Raw genomic sequence first — 13,236 nt, forward strand, 5'->3', positions numbered from 1 at the left:
AATTTTACATCATGTTATATTCATTTCTTTAGCGGATGGTCTATAATTATACAAAATAATAATTATTATATTTAACATAATGGCATGCCAAATACGAGTTCCGTATTGAAAAACTAAATTAGCCAGTACGTTTAAATCGATTCGCAGATTGTGCACATTTGCGAGGCAGCACTCGAATGTCCAGGCCAAAACTTTAAATAATAAGAATTGGTCCGATGAAAGTAAATGAAAATGATGGGGTTTTCAGTAAATAACACCAATTTAATACGTGTAGTTTATTGTATTAAATTATATGACAGGTTGTTATTAATTAATATCAGCACTAAAATCGATCTACAAACTCGATTATATGCACACCGCTTCTCTCTATGGTCACCCTTTCTTTCGTATTTAAAGCATTTTAGTCTTCCAGTGTAGCGAAAGCTTCTGATACCATAGATAATATACTCTTGGGGCAAGAATGTAGGAAACTATGTGATGACTATGTCAATTATTTCCTTATCTCCAATCTGGTCAGCTATGTATTTGTTCATTTGTTAATGTTAATATTTCTCTTAGTAAATTAGTTTAGATTTCTGTCATAATTTCCTCAGATTCATTGAATGTGGTATAAATGTCGATCAGTAACGCGTCTTTTTAGAATTTTTCTGCCAAAACTAAATTGAACTCAACACATTGATGTTTAAATTTTATTTTATATTACAATGTTTTATTGCAATCCATACATTGGTCCATGGTTGGTAATGCTACTGCGGAACTCTGCGATGAGTAAGTCGATGTGTAGAGATCAGTTTAGTTGCACTGCAGTGTAGTGTCCGCCTTCGTAACTATAGAGTGTCGCGGATTGCGCCTTAGCAATTAGATCGATGGCAAGCGCGATGGTGAACACAATAATTGTAAAATTAGTTTAACTATTCTAATAATTGAATGGTTGAAAATAGTTAATCTAAGCAGATGGTAACATTTTTAGATTTAAAGTATAGGATGCCGTCATCCTATGTTTAAAACTTATATAAACAATAAGCAAATTTTAAAAGATATTTTCAACCATTAACATTCACTGGACTAATAATTTACGTTTGATGACTTTAATACAGGGCAGCTACATAAATTATTGTATTCAGTAACGCGCAGTTTGATGGCCATAGAGAAAATTATATTCTACGTTGTTGTTAATCAGTGTTATAAATCTTATCGTCTCGTTTAAGAGTTACAGTGTTGTATAGATCAGTATGTTTATTTGTAAATTCTGAGATTATTCTGTTATTAATGTAAAATTTCTTTAAATAAATAAAATTTTCATAATCGTTCATAGCCAAAGTTTTATTTTACCACTCATTACGTTATTACATTACTTCTATACTATTCGAACTTTTTATTATTTATCATACAGATCGTCTTTAAAAATGCTTGGCCCGCCATCTTTACGTTTTCTACTCCATATTTCTGCACTCCGAAAATATTTCTCCAACTGATAATCTCTTGAAGTAATATCGGAAAGGCTAGAAAATATATCACTTGTAGTATTGCTGAAAGAACCTTCATAGTTGCAATTGGTTTGTGAAACATTACGCATGAGCTCATAGTGGGAAAAGTTCATAGAAATTAAAGATGTATTGTCAACGTCAGATGTATTTACGGTGGGACCTGTAAGGCTATCTATGAACATGCTATCTGTCCTTATTTTACCTGGTTTCGCCTGGCTTGTATTTGTTATGCATTCGCCATTTACTAGTTTACTTTTCTTCAACCTTGCTAACGCCACGTCCAGTGATCTAACCGCTTCGTTCGAATTAAATGATTTATGTTTAGCGGGCTCGCATGCGACTTTTTTAGATTGTCCTATGCACTGAGATTTCGCTTTATTAAGTAGTTTTTTATCACTAGATTCTTCATTAATGTTATGCTCCATGACTAATGACTGGATAATTTAATAGTTAAGTTAAATATACAAAAAAATTAAATCAATGAAACATTAAAAGTAGGTACAAAAATATTTTGAAATTTACATGTCATGTTTTTACTTTTTGATGTACCTACTGTTTTTTAAATATTGTAATGGTTTCTGCCAGCAAGAAAAATGTTGCAAAAAATCAAATATTTTTGTACGAGCGCCATCTCTGGTCTGGTGTTCAAACTGCGTTCGGCATCGTTTATTTGCGAGCTACGCTGTATTAGATCCATGGAAAGGCGCTAGGTGGCAAGGGGTGCTCTTCTATATTATTGTTTCATTACACTAGATGGCGTTGGCAGTTTTTCAACAAAACATTATTTATTAATTTCCGTTCTTAAAGCGTTCAGAATAAAAATTTACACTGCTGTCTATTTTTTACTAGTTAATTATCTATGAAATAACGAAATTTGCTAAAATTAGCCTAAATGGTCTCCCTGTATCAGTTTGGAGGGTACGTAAGAGTCACAGAGTGCGGCGGCTGTTGCTGCTACAGATTCAATCTCCGCCTTCACGCCATGCGCCAACATAACTTCTAGATCACTTTTTATACGGGCACCTAAAGACAACATTTTAAACTTAAGCTATAGAAACATGTAATGTCATATCCGAACTCATAATCTAAAATACATTTTTCGGCCTAACTTCTTTATAGTTACAATTGACAGACTAAGTAGGTGACCCACGTGATCATAAAAAACCATCGCCTTTTATCGGAGCAACTCTTCGCAGGCCTCGCACTATTGTCCTGTGTACCTGAGGCGTAGATGTTAAGCCTCATTTGCCTGTAATTGCACCAGCTATCACGCCTTTCAGACCGGAACACAGCCATGCTGCTTGGCGGCAGAAATAAGCATGGCGGTAGTTCTTCTGCGGACACGCACTGTCACAAAACAGTACAGCTGAAAAACTCTCTCTCTTGAGAAAGATGAGAGTAACTCATGATGTGCTGATGGGATGAAATATCGACATTAATTGAAAATGTCTGAGAGGCAAGAAAACCACCACTCGATAACTCGAACCTGGCTAATGAAGCTTGAAATGGAAAAAAAAAAATTACTCCTCCAGTTTCTTACCAACAGGTGTATTCAAATAAGGCCTTTTAATCAGGGATGTCAGTTTGCGTTTGTCTAGCTGAGTGAGACACAGTTGAGTCTCCTTAGGGGCAAGTGTCATGACGTCGTGGTGGCGAACACCGAGCAACAGTAAACTGCTACACGCCAATGAATCCGACAAGTGCGATTGTGCCTGAATATTTGAAATTTAATCGTAAATATATACTTAGTATGGTACTCTAAAAGCCACAATTTAATAAATTAATATGTATGGGGCAACCTAAAATCTGGAAAAGATCAGACTTGGATAACCTATTAAATGTATTATACTGTTACTAGCTGTGGCCCGCGTTCTTCGTCCGCGTTTTGCTACAAATTCCATGGGAACCGTTAGTTTTTCCGGGATAAAGAGTAGCCTTTGTTACTCTCCGTCCATTCAAATAACACTGTGCCAAAAATCAAGTTGTTGGTTTGTTAGTAAAAGCGTGAAGGAAGAACAAAAAAATAAAAAATAAAAACATACACTTAGGGTTTAGAGAGTCTAGGTTTGGGGCTGTAAACAACAACAACATGTGTTTACAGTCCCAGACCTTGACATCTAGATAGATGAAAAACGATTCCTAACAATTCAATAAAATCCAGATCCAGCGCTATTTGAAGTTTGAAACTTCGGCTTAGGTTACAAGACAAGGAATTAGAAACTAATCTTTCTAATTCCTTGTTTTGACACTTGTCTGATACTTTTGATCACCTGTGACCAGCAGTGGAGCCTTAATAGAGTGCGGATGGTAAAGCTGGGCCCTGTTGCACTACGAAAGTATGATGCCCATGTCAAAATTGCATCAATCACTCTGTGTGAACTCGCCGACGTAGACAATGTATTGTCATCATTCATGCTAGAACTATTTAAGTTTGACGCCACAAATCGCACGCAGGAGTGTTTTACGACTCCCGAACCGAATATGGGCCCTAAGCTGACAAGTATATGAAAGTATTTAAGGCTGACAGGTAAATAGTAAGCAAGGAGACATAGAATGCTTACCAGAGAACCGTATTTATATGTCAGGAAGATCTCGTATCCGTGTGGATCGGCGTCCACTAACGCAAGAGCTTTCAACCGCAATTCCTTTACCAATCGGCACAGGATCTGACGTGTGCATACATCAGGGTAGCCTTTACCCTAAAACGTACCAATTTAAACTAAGCACATTCTATTACAAATGCAGATGCTTTTTATGCTTGAAATGTTATTCAGAGGCAGGAATTTGAAATTTAATAGAAAATTAATTTACCGTTAAAATAATCACTGGCCCCAATCGAGTCAACGCTCCTTCATCTAACAATTTTTGAAAGATAGCGTCTTTCTCCACCACCAATATGTATTTAGCAGTAGATTTAAACTCGTTGATTCCCTTTATATCTTGTGGTATCAATGTACCTACAACAAATAATGATTTCCTATCCTGATTATCCCAATTAGGAAAACACAGTGTTTTCTGGAAATGATTCTGTATTTTATCATACCTCCCGACATCATACAGTCAACAACGGTTCCATCACTTAGGTAGATATTTAACGGGCCTGCGATGAGTCCTTTTGCAGTTGCAACTATACCCAAATCCCAAGGCGGTGTGTCCAATAAGCAACATACATCCCTTACTCCAACATCGAGTCTGGATTGGTTACCAAACCTAGACATATTCTGGTAGAATAATTCTCTGTGGAAAAAAAGGTGCGTTATTTACAGACAAATTTTCCAAAGAAAGGCTAGTAAAGGAAAGGATACTTTAAAACGTACCGTCTAGTAACGGTCAAATTTTTCAAAAGTAATTCATGTACTTTTGTAAGGACGAATACAATTATATTAAAACGGGATTTATCTTCCACACTCGAGTAACACAACTTTGTAGTTTTAGCTTCGTGTAAGGTTTTTAATGTGACCCTAAAAAATTTATAAATTACACTCATTTACAGTAAAAATATGAAGTTATAAATAAATTCATTCAATACACTTTTTTATAGTAAAAAAATGACACACCAAGCAGATTATCCAACTGATTGTTAGTGAAAATCTGCTTCTATAAACAGATCAGGGCATGCAAGGAACACATTTACCTACAAAGTGCAACCCTGCGTCCATCTAAATTCAAATTCAAAATTCATTTATTTCAAGTAGGCCTAATTAATAAGCACTTATGAAACGTCAAGTCTGTTTGTAGTGACTCTACCACCGGTTCGGAAGGCAGATTCCACTGAGAAGAGCCGGCAAGAAACTCAGCAGATTGCTCTTTTCAAACATAACTTTAAAGTTTAACAATCTTTAGAATTTTTCTGCTTTGTGAGAGATGAGAGCGGAGTGGCCTGCTTCCAAGCAGCCTTGTCGTTTAGGAATTCATCAATCGTGTAGTAAATCGTCTAGTATTACCTTCGGTATCATGTTATAAAAGCATATACCCATCCCCACAAAGGATTTCTGTACTTTTCTCAGACGATATGCAGATATCACTAATTTATGTACGTTTCTAGTAAGTCGACTGTTTATATCGACTTTTTGTTTATAATTACTTATGTTTTGTATAATAAAGATAATATTATTATAAATATACTGCGGCATCATCAACCTGATGCTTAGGTGTTAAGCCTCACGTGCCTGTAATAACACAGGCAACCAAACAACTCTTCAGAAAACAACACACTAATTGAGCCAGAAATAAGCATGGCGTCGGACTTCCCCGAACGAGTTCTAACTCAAAAAGCTTTACTAATACTAAATTCCCGTCTATCATAAAGAGACATAAGATCATATGATCTAGTCAATTTGGGATGAGTAATATTAAAGAATCTGACCGGTCCAAATCATAGATACAATTGCTCCACAGCCTTTGGTTTCTTATAATCAGTTTAGGCGAACCATCACTTTCAGCGCTATTGTTAATATTGCCCAATATCTCCTCAACTTTCTTGATAATACAATTTCTAGATTGTTTCGCTTGTATTGCCAATGTGTTATCTGTTTTTCCTGAAACTGTATTAATAAAAATTATATCCCATTTTAAATTTCGTAGTATTTACAGTTAAATCGAGAATACATTTAGGGTACCCTTGACATCGAAAGACTTCTTCAAAAGTTGTTGAACCTCGGTAAAAAGTAATTTACGTTCTGGCAATATTGATGTAGATCCTACCACTTCTTCTCTGCTGTATAGTATATTTATCGCTGAAACTAGCTTAGGATCTTGTTTGTAAGAAGATATTGATGACGACATTAAGTCTATTCTCAGCTTCAATGCGTCTTTGTTCATTAACTCCATTCTGAAAAAACACACTGGTTGATGTCTCAAACCTTTCAAAACAACTATAATTGACAAACAAATCCGATAAAGCACCATTAAAATGAACCACCGGCAAAAGTAGTAATGATCCCTACCTACCTAGTGGCGAGATGTTTATCAACCGCAAACAATAACAGCCACACAAAACGGAGCTCGTAAAAGGGCCAGGAGACAATAGGGCAGCTCCTCAAGTTTTTACGGCGAAGTCGAGCGAAGATGCGAACGAGACAAATTCATCGTCGGTGGCACATCCGACTCGCGCGCACTGAAAAAATGACACAATAGATATAATCGAGAGATAGTAGAGGCAGGCGTCTCGAGGAGCAGATGACACGGCGTGACGACCGCACAAAGGGCGTGAAGTGACGTCATAATAGCCTCGAATTATCGCCCCCTCTTGTCTCAGGCAAATATTTAACAGCAGCTCCGTTTTTGTCCTTCTTCTTTGGTCGAAGATCATAAATAACAGGGTTACGGCAGACAAATGACGAGGACCGTTACCGCAGCGCTTTGTTACACGTGACATATTGCAACGAGGTGATGTTTATGTCTTATTATGGACTAAGGTTTGAGTTATCGTTTCGGTCCATAGTTTCTTAGTAAAACAAAAATTGTGCATGCTTCGCTTTCTGATTGTACGATACGATCTTAATATAAATTTATTAAAAAATCCTCCCAATAAAACTTTTAAATAAATTGTTTATTTTTATTGCTTTTTTGTTACTTTAATGGTAACTTATTTTTAACTTAGTCCTTCTGCTGAAAATATAATACAACATTAAACAGTTGGCGTAACTTTGTAACAGTGTATGGATATAGATAAATATTGTTTTATTTCAATAAAATTAAACTTATCGCAGCTATATAATTTTATTATCATAGAAATATAATTTTAGGACAAAATTCATTAATAAAAGTATTTTTAATGTTAATAATAAGCAAATTCAAAGCTAAATCGTCCATTCAACCAAGACCTGCTAGGAACTCTAATTAATTCGGTTTTATAACTCACGTTTTATAATTTGCAAAAGACGGCAATGTAATGTAAATGTCATTGAACCTGTTGAGTTATGATTTTGATTGCATAATCAAACCCTCGAAGTGTGAGAAAGTAACCCTTACAAAGGGCTTCCCATTGAAGGCAGGCACCCCGAAGTGCGTCGATAGCATCAGCGGGAGACAGCCCGCACAAATACCATACAAATTGTTCGATAGCTCCTTCGTATTGATTGTCGCAATTATTCGGCGAACCCTTTCACAACTTCGCGACCACGGGGAAGTGAGAACGCCCTTATCTCTTCGCTCAATCTCGTAGCAACTACTAAACTCTTTCATATCGGTGTGAGTCGACAATGTCTTGGCTCCGTGTTGGAAGGTCGACGCGGGACGGCACACAGTGTGCTGTTATTTTTTGTCACGATCTACGATTAATATCAAAAGTCAACGATCCTTATTATGATCTAAAACCAAATAATAATACTTAATTTTTAAGTAAAATTATAAAGCGTAGCGTTCTGTTACTTGAATACCTTATGCTGGTATATTGAGTTTTAGTATAATGAATGTATTCCTCTACAAGTTAGCCCTTGACTACAATCAGTTGCGTGCACTTCATACATGCACAAAAGCACTGCATACCCTAAAATCTTTGTATAACTCATAAAGGGGAAGGATTTTTCAATTTTATGCCTTCTTTATGCATAGCTTGGTCAAAAATTCTGTGCACGCCACTGACTGCAATCCAGCCTTGTGGTAATGAACTCTAATAAGACAGCGGGTTCACTTTTTAGGAGTATGGCAGTTATATTAAACCCATATCGCGTGACTAGCCTCGGCTGTGGAGGGAGGCTACAGCCGATGCTAGTAAGCTAAAGAAAATTCTGGCGTAACATAGGGATATATATTTTTATAGAAACAATTGTTGAACTAAGCCAATGCATTTGACCCACCTGATGGAAGGTGGAAAACCGTCGCCTAGAAACCGAGTAACGCTTTGCAGGGAATACGTCCTACAAGGTGCCCGCAAAGTTAAACCTTATATAAAATAAATAATAAATATAATACGACAATACACAAATCGCCATCTAGCACCAAAGTAAGCGTAGCTTGTGTTAAAGGTACTACTATAAATAATATACATAAATACTTACAATGTATACTATATGAACACTGAAAAATATTAATGTTCATTACAAAAACTTTTTCCATATGTGGGAATCGAACCCACGGCTTTGGATTCAGAAAGCAGGGTCGCTGCCCACTGCGCCAATATGCCTGTAATTACACTAAATGTCCCTCTGCCACCTCTGTATAAGACCACAGCTAACCACTGTACCAGGGAGGTCGATATAAGTAAGTAACAAGCTTCCCACAAAATCGCTCCTATGAAGTGGTCATCTAAGCGGAAGCAAATTCGACAATTATAAAAAATAGGAATAAAACATTCGTCACATTGTATGAACTGCGAGAGTGCGTCGCGAACCACAGGGCGTCGTACCACAATGGACCACCATCGCGCTATCTCGATGGACGATACGTTACCGCCCAATTGACTGCTCAAACGTCATTTTAATACTTTGTTATTGAATTCATATATATCCAATATTAATAATATCAACCGCAAAAGAATAAGTTTACGCTTTCCGGCTATTGGTTTTTGCATGCCCTGGGGGCAGAGAGCTAAGAAGTTGATGATAATGAGATATTGTAGTTGGTAGGTATGCGTATTTACGGCTTTAAAGGCCTTTTAGTACTTCAACTCTTATTGTTAACTCCTTGTGTTAATTGGACTCTTACTGATAGACAAACAGATAATTTAACACTAACTAGACTGACCGAATTAATAGCGTATAATTTATACTCATATATGCTCATAAGTGGACAATTGGGCGGCAAACATATTTTTTGTAGACATAAGTAAGGATACTGAATTATTATTTTTTGTCATAAACCGGCCCACTGCATAGCATACATCTCTTCTCTTCGGGCCGTGGTCCACCGCGCTGGGCCAAGTACGGATTGGTGGACTTGACATGTCTTTGAGAAGATGGAGCATTCTTTGCTTTTGCAAATCAACATGTCAGTCCTATCGTACTCTAATACACACAGTGGCGTGCATAGAGGGTATGCACAGGGAATGCAGATGATACGAAATGAAGAAAATCCCCGGTACGAGTTATCAATAATTAAGGTTAGGCTTTTTATATATCTTACAAACCCTATCCCTAAGTTTTTAATAACTGGTACTGGAGATTTTCTTCATTTTATATCGCCACTGAATACACATGAATCTTATTATTATTAACAATAAATTATCGAAACGAGCTGCACGCCACGGGGTCTAGTCTTCCAAATAAATTGTTAAACACGCCAGCGTGCAACTTGTTCCGATTTAAAAAGTAAACTGGTAAAGTAACTACGTCATAACGAGCTCATTCCATCAGCAATGAATTGAACCGAATTTGCAAAAAATTTTGCATGGAAGTATTTTTGAATGGACTAATATAATAAACTAAACAAAAAAAAAACTAAAATTCTAGTCGATACGGCCGCCAATTAACGAGAAAACCAATCTGTGTTTGGCTTTATACATTCGGACCCACATTCCCACACATCGGTAAATTCGCAACAGTTTCTCACATTGAGTGGCTACTTACGGCTTTATGCAACACAATGCAACAATCGTAATAAGTCTACAAACGTCTACAGCTCACTACTCGAGTGGGTTTCCAGTGCTGGGGGCATATAGTTTCGCTCTTTCATTTGTGACCATTGTTTCTTGTGTAAGCGATCGGTCTAAGGTCCCCGGAATACAATACGCAAATATCGATGAATGCGTTATGAAAGGAATTGTTAAAATGACGAACAAACAGACCATACTAAATATTAAGTATAAATTTATGCCACGATGTAAAATAATTCGTAAGCACCTATGTAATTCTACAATTTTACTTATTAGAGTTTACGTCCAATTGAGTATATCTGATGGAAGATCGAACGTGTTATCGTAGTAAAATGGTACTTCAATAGTACTTCACAATTCTTGATTAATATCGACAAAAAGTTAGTTAAAGTTAAAGTCTTGCCAAAAATGTAGGTAAATTACGAATCTCTGTTAACTTTCCGATCCAACCATCTTTTATCAACTTATAACAAAGACAAATTTTTATTTTGAGAAAAAAATATTGCGTTTTATCTATACCTACTTTTATACTAATTGTAAATAATTTATAAGAATAACTTTTTTACATTTTAATGCATGCTGTGATAACCTGTAAATAGTTGAACATTTACTATGTGACTCATTCCAAAAAAAAAAAAGCAAGTTTTAATGTATCTACTGTTGGTTGTCCTTTATAAATAAATAAATAAATAAATAAATACTAATATGCGTTTGTATGGTTGTTTGCTACCTACGAGTATGTTGATTGACTGCCTCATTGGCCTAGTGTTTATAATGGTTAGGTATTGTGAGTTTTCTGTTTAAATTATATCTTACTTGTGATAATAGTCGTTCAAGCCCACCAATCCGCACTGGAGTAGCGTTGTAGGTCTATGCTCTAAAACCGTTTCAGCTATGAGAGAGGAGGCTTGTGCCGAGCACTGGGGCGGTAATAGACTGCAGATGATGTGTTGATTTCTATCTTAGCCGTTCGCTGAATCTTCAGCGAAAATGTCTGGCATAGAGATATCCTGGAGGGAACCGATACTGCAATTCGAACACCGTAGTGCATTTATCTGCTCTGGTATATTCACACTATTGGTTTGTCAAAAAGCTGATAAAGACACTACGTCTGTGATACAGCTGGTCTTACCTTTAACAGCCTAAAACCTTGATTGCATATAATTAAAAGTGTATGTACAAATTATATATAAATTCTAAAAAAAAAGTCTTTTGCCATCAGATTCAGGATTAGGTATAGCTTTTTAAAACTTAGTATTTTGTATTTCTTCACTTACTTTGTTAATCTCGTTATAAATATGAACTTTAAGAGCACTAGAAATTAAAGATATTTTAAGGTGCCTAGGTTTGTGCATTTTTTTTTATTAATAAACGTAGCCCCAGGCATCAAACAAGGCAGTGAAGTGGCGTCCCGCCGCTCCCCAATATTAAATCCGGTTCGTTCCCACCCCACTTCACCCCGCAATATGCTCCCGGATAAATTTACATGTTACAAAGCGACTGTCACATATTAAAGGTCATAATTACGCAATCCATTAGATTTATAGCCGAAAAACAATAGGACTGAAGTGGCCAACCCTTTTGTTTAGTGTAACAGTGTAAGCGACGAGCGTTTTGTTCATTTAGGGGGTAATTAACATAAACGTTCTCATGGAGATCGGGCGCTCAATTGCAATTAAAAAGTGAGATTCCGTTAAAAATAGACAATAGATTAAATAATATCTTTGTTTTTCTGAACTGACTGTTTTTATTTATTATATTGAATTTTCTCACACTCGCAAAATAATAGGAATTAATTATAAAAAAAAAACTATATATTACTTTAAAGCCGCATAAGTGACGCACTATGGACGATGTTATTTCTTAATAAAAAAGCAAGAAATGTGAATGGTAGATTGAACAGTGTATTTTTATTCTTTACGCACTCTCATCATATGTATTGAAATACCTATTCGTGATAAAAATACATACATACCTACCTATTCGCATTTGCTTGAATGTCCATACCTTATTTTATTCAACCTCCCTCATCCATACCTATGGATTTGATAATGGAGGTATATCCTATACCTCCATTATCAAATCAGCTCTGATTTGATAATGGAGGAAGAAGGACAGTATCATTTTCATCCATTAATACCAATTAAATAAGCACGAGTTTATGTGCCTATTATTATTAACTGCTTTACAAAGCTTACCTATTAAAATCTAGGTAAAACGCAAACGATGATTGGTCACACCCTGTGATATAATATAGGTCACTCAATACATATTTAAATAAAAAACGCGGGAAGCGTTACAGCACACAGAGAAATGGTTAGAACAATGTTCTTTTTTTAAATCAACGAAATACCTCGTAGAGTTCTATTTTTTCCCGTAGTGATCAGGCATAGGTCTATAACCGTCATAAAAATTTTGCTTTTTAAAACCATAAAATACTGGTGCGTTCCTTTTTTAAATTCAGAGCACTTCAGACGTTCGTTGACCTACGTAGAATCAGAGCCTCATCGGACAGTGTTCCGGATGTAACGAGGTAAATAAATGCAAAAGGTGAAGACAAAAACACACCAAGCAACATACTATTTGAGCAGAAGCCCGAAAGATTGGCCTTACCCAAGGGCGTCTCCGCTTATCCGTTGCAATATGAAAGTCTTTAATTTTTCCAGTAATATTTACGAAAATTCGTGGTTTGGCTTTAAGTTAATAAATAAGTAGGTACATGTTTCACAATAAAATTAAAAAATTAAAAAATTTCGTAGTGTTAATTAATGAATAAATACAGTTTTATTGTACACCACATAAACATATAGAAGAATTGTAAATAATCATATTTTTCTAGGATATCAGATACTCTACGCAGAAGAAGTTACTGTCATCCACTAGTATGTTATAAGCTAAAAATCAAGTAGCATTTATATAGACCTAACTAAGTGGTACGACTTTAATAGATACGAGTACGTCCTGCAATTCCGGTAGCGGACAGGTGTGCAAGGCGCAAGTTTCGCTTCCAAGATTTCCTTAGAAATCAACTTACCATTTCTGTACAAACTGGTACGCTTTGTTTATCAATTATGTATACCTAGTGAATAAAAAGCATACGAAAAACAAAGTCTTCTAGCAGCCTAGTTTAAAAACCTGACAAAAAGTAAACAGCACCAGATCTAGTTCGACATTGATCTTGCCCTAAGTGCTTTGATAGATAATATACCTAGTAGA

General features: G+C 36.0%; 2 protein-coding genes across 3 annotated transcripts; both read right to left on the reverse strand.

The window, feature by feature from the left end:
• Positions 1-1,314: 1,314 nt before the first annotated feature.
• Positions 1,315-1,972, reverse strand: LOC120637300. Of its 2 annotated transcripts, none has more exons than XM_039909078.1 (2): positions 1,690-1,972; positions 1,315-1,502 (listed from the first exon to the last, which is right to left on the reverse strand). In XM_039909078.1, exons 1-2 carry the CDS (start codon positions 1,910-1,912, stop codon positions 1,363-1,365), a joined length of 363 nt encoding a protein of 120 aa, XP_039765012.1. In that variant the 5' UTR covers positions 1,913-1,972; the 3' UTR covers positions 1,315-1,362. The 2 variants fall into 2 exon arrangements, with proteins under 2 accessions (XP_039765012.1, XP_039765011.1); XM_039909077.1 differs by having other exon boundaries at positions 1,315-1,529.
• Positions 1,973-2,370: 398 nt separating this feature from the next.
• Positions 2,371-6,317, reverse strand: LOC120637418 (meiotic recombination protein SPO11). Its single transcript, XM_039909257.1, has 8 exons — positions 6,107-6,317; positions 5,854-6,025; positions 4,805-4,948; positions 4,531-4,724; positions 4,299-4,444; positions 4,049-4,186; positions 3,028-3,199; positions 2,371-2,510 (listed from the first exon to the last, which is right to left on the reverse strand). Exons 1-8 carry the CDS (start codon positions 6,315-6,317, stop codon positions 2,371-2,373), a joined length of 1,317 nt encoding a protein of 438 aa, XP_039765191.1.
• Positions 6,318-13,236: the final 6,919 nt, after the last annotated feature.

This window comes from Pararge aegeria, chromosome 3 (assembly GCF_905163445.1).
Source record: "Pararge aegeria chromosome 3, ilParAegt1.1, whole genome shotgun sequence".
In the NCBI taxonomy this organism is placed as follows: Eukaryota; Metazoa; Arthropoda; class Insecta; order Lepidoptera; family Nymphalidae; genus Pararge; species Pararge aegeria.

Excerpts from the sequence above, each read along its gene's own strand:
- LOC120637418 (XM_039909257.1), bottom strand. The coding sequence starts at position 6,317 with ATGGAGTTAATGAACAAAGACGCATTGAAGCTGAGAATAGACTTAATG. Across the intron at positions 4,725-4,804 it reads AATTTGACCGTTACTAGACG|AGAATTATTCTACCAGAATA; the intron begins GTACGTTTTAAA and ends TTTTTTCCACAG. Across the intron at positions 4,187-4,298 it reads GGCCAGTGATTATTTTAACG|GGTAAAGGCTACCCTGATGT; the intron begins GTAAATTAATTT and ends GGTACGTTTTAG.
- LOC120637300 (XM_039909077.1), bottom strand. The coding sequence starts at position 1,912 with ATGGAGCATAACATTAATGAAGAATCTAGTGATAAAAAACTACTTAAT. Across the intron at positions 1,530-1,689 it reads TACAAGCCAGGCGAAACCAG|CAATACTACAAGTGATATAT; the intron begins GTAAAATAAGGA and ends AGGTTCTTTCAG.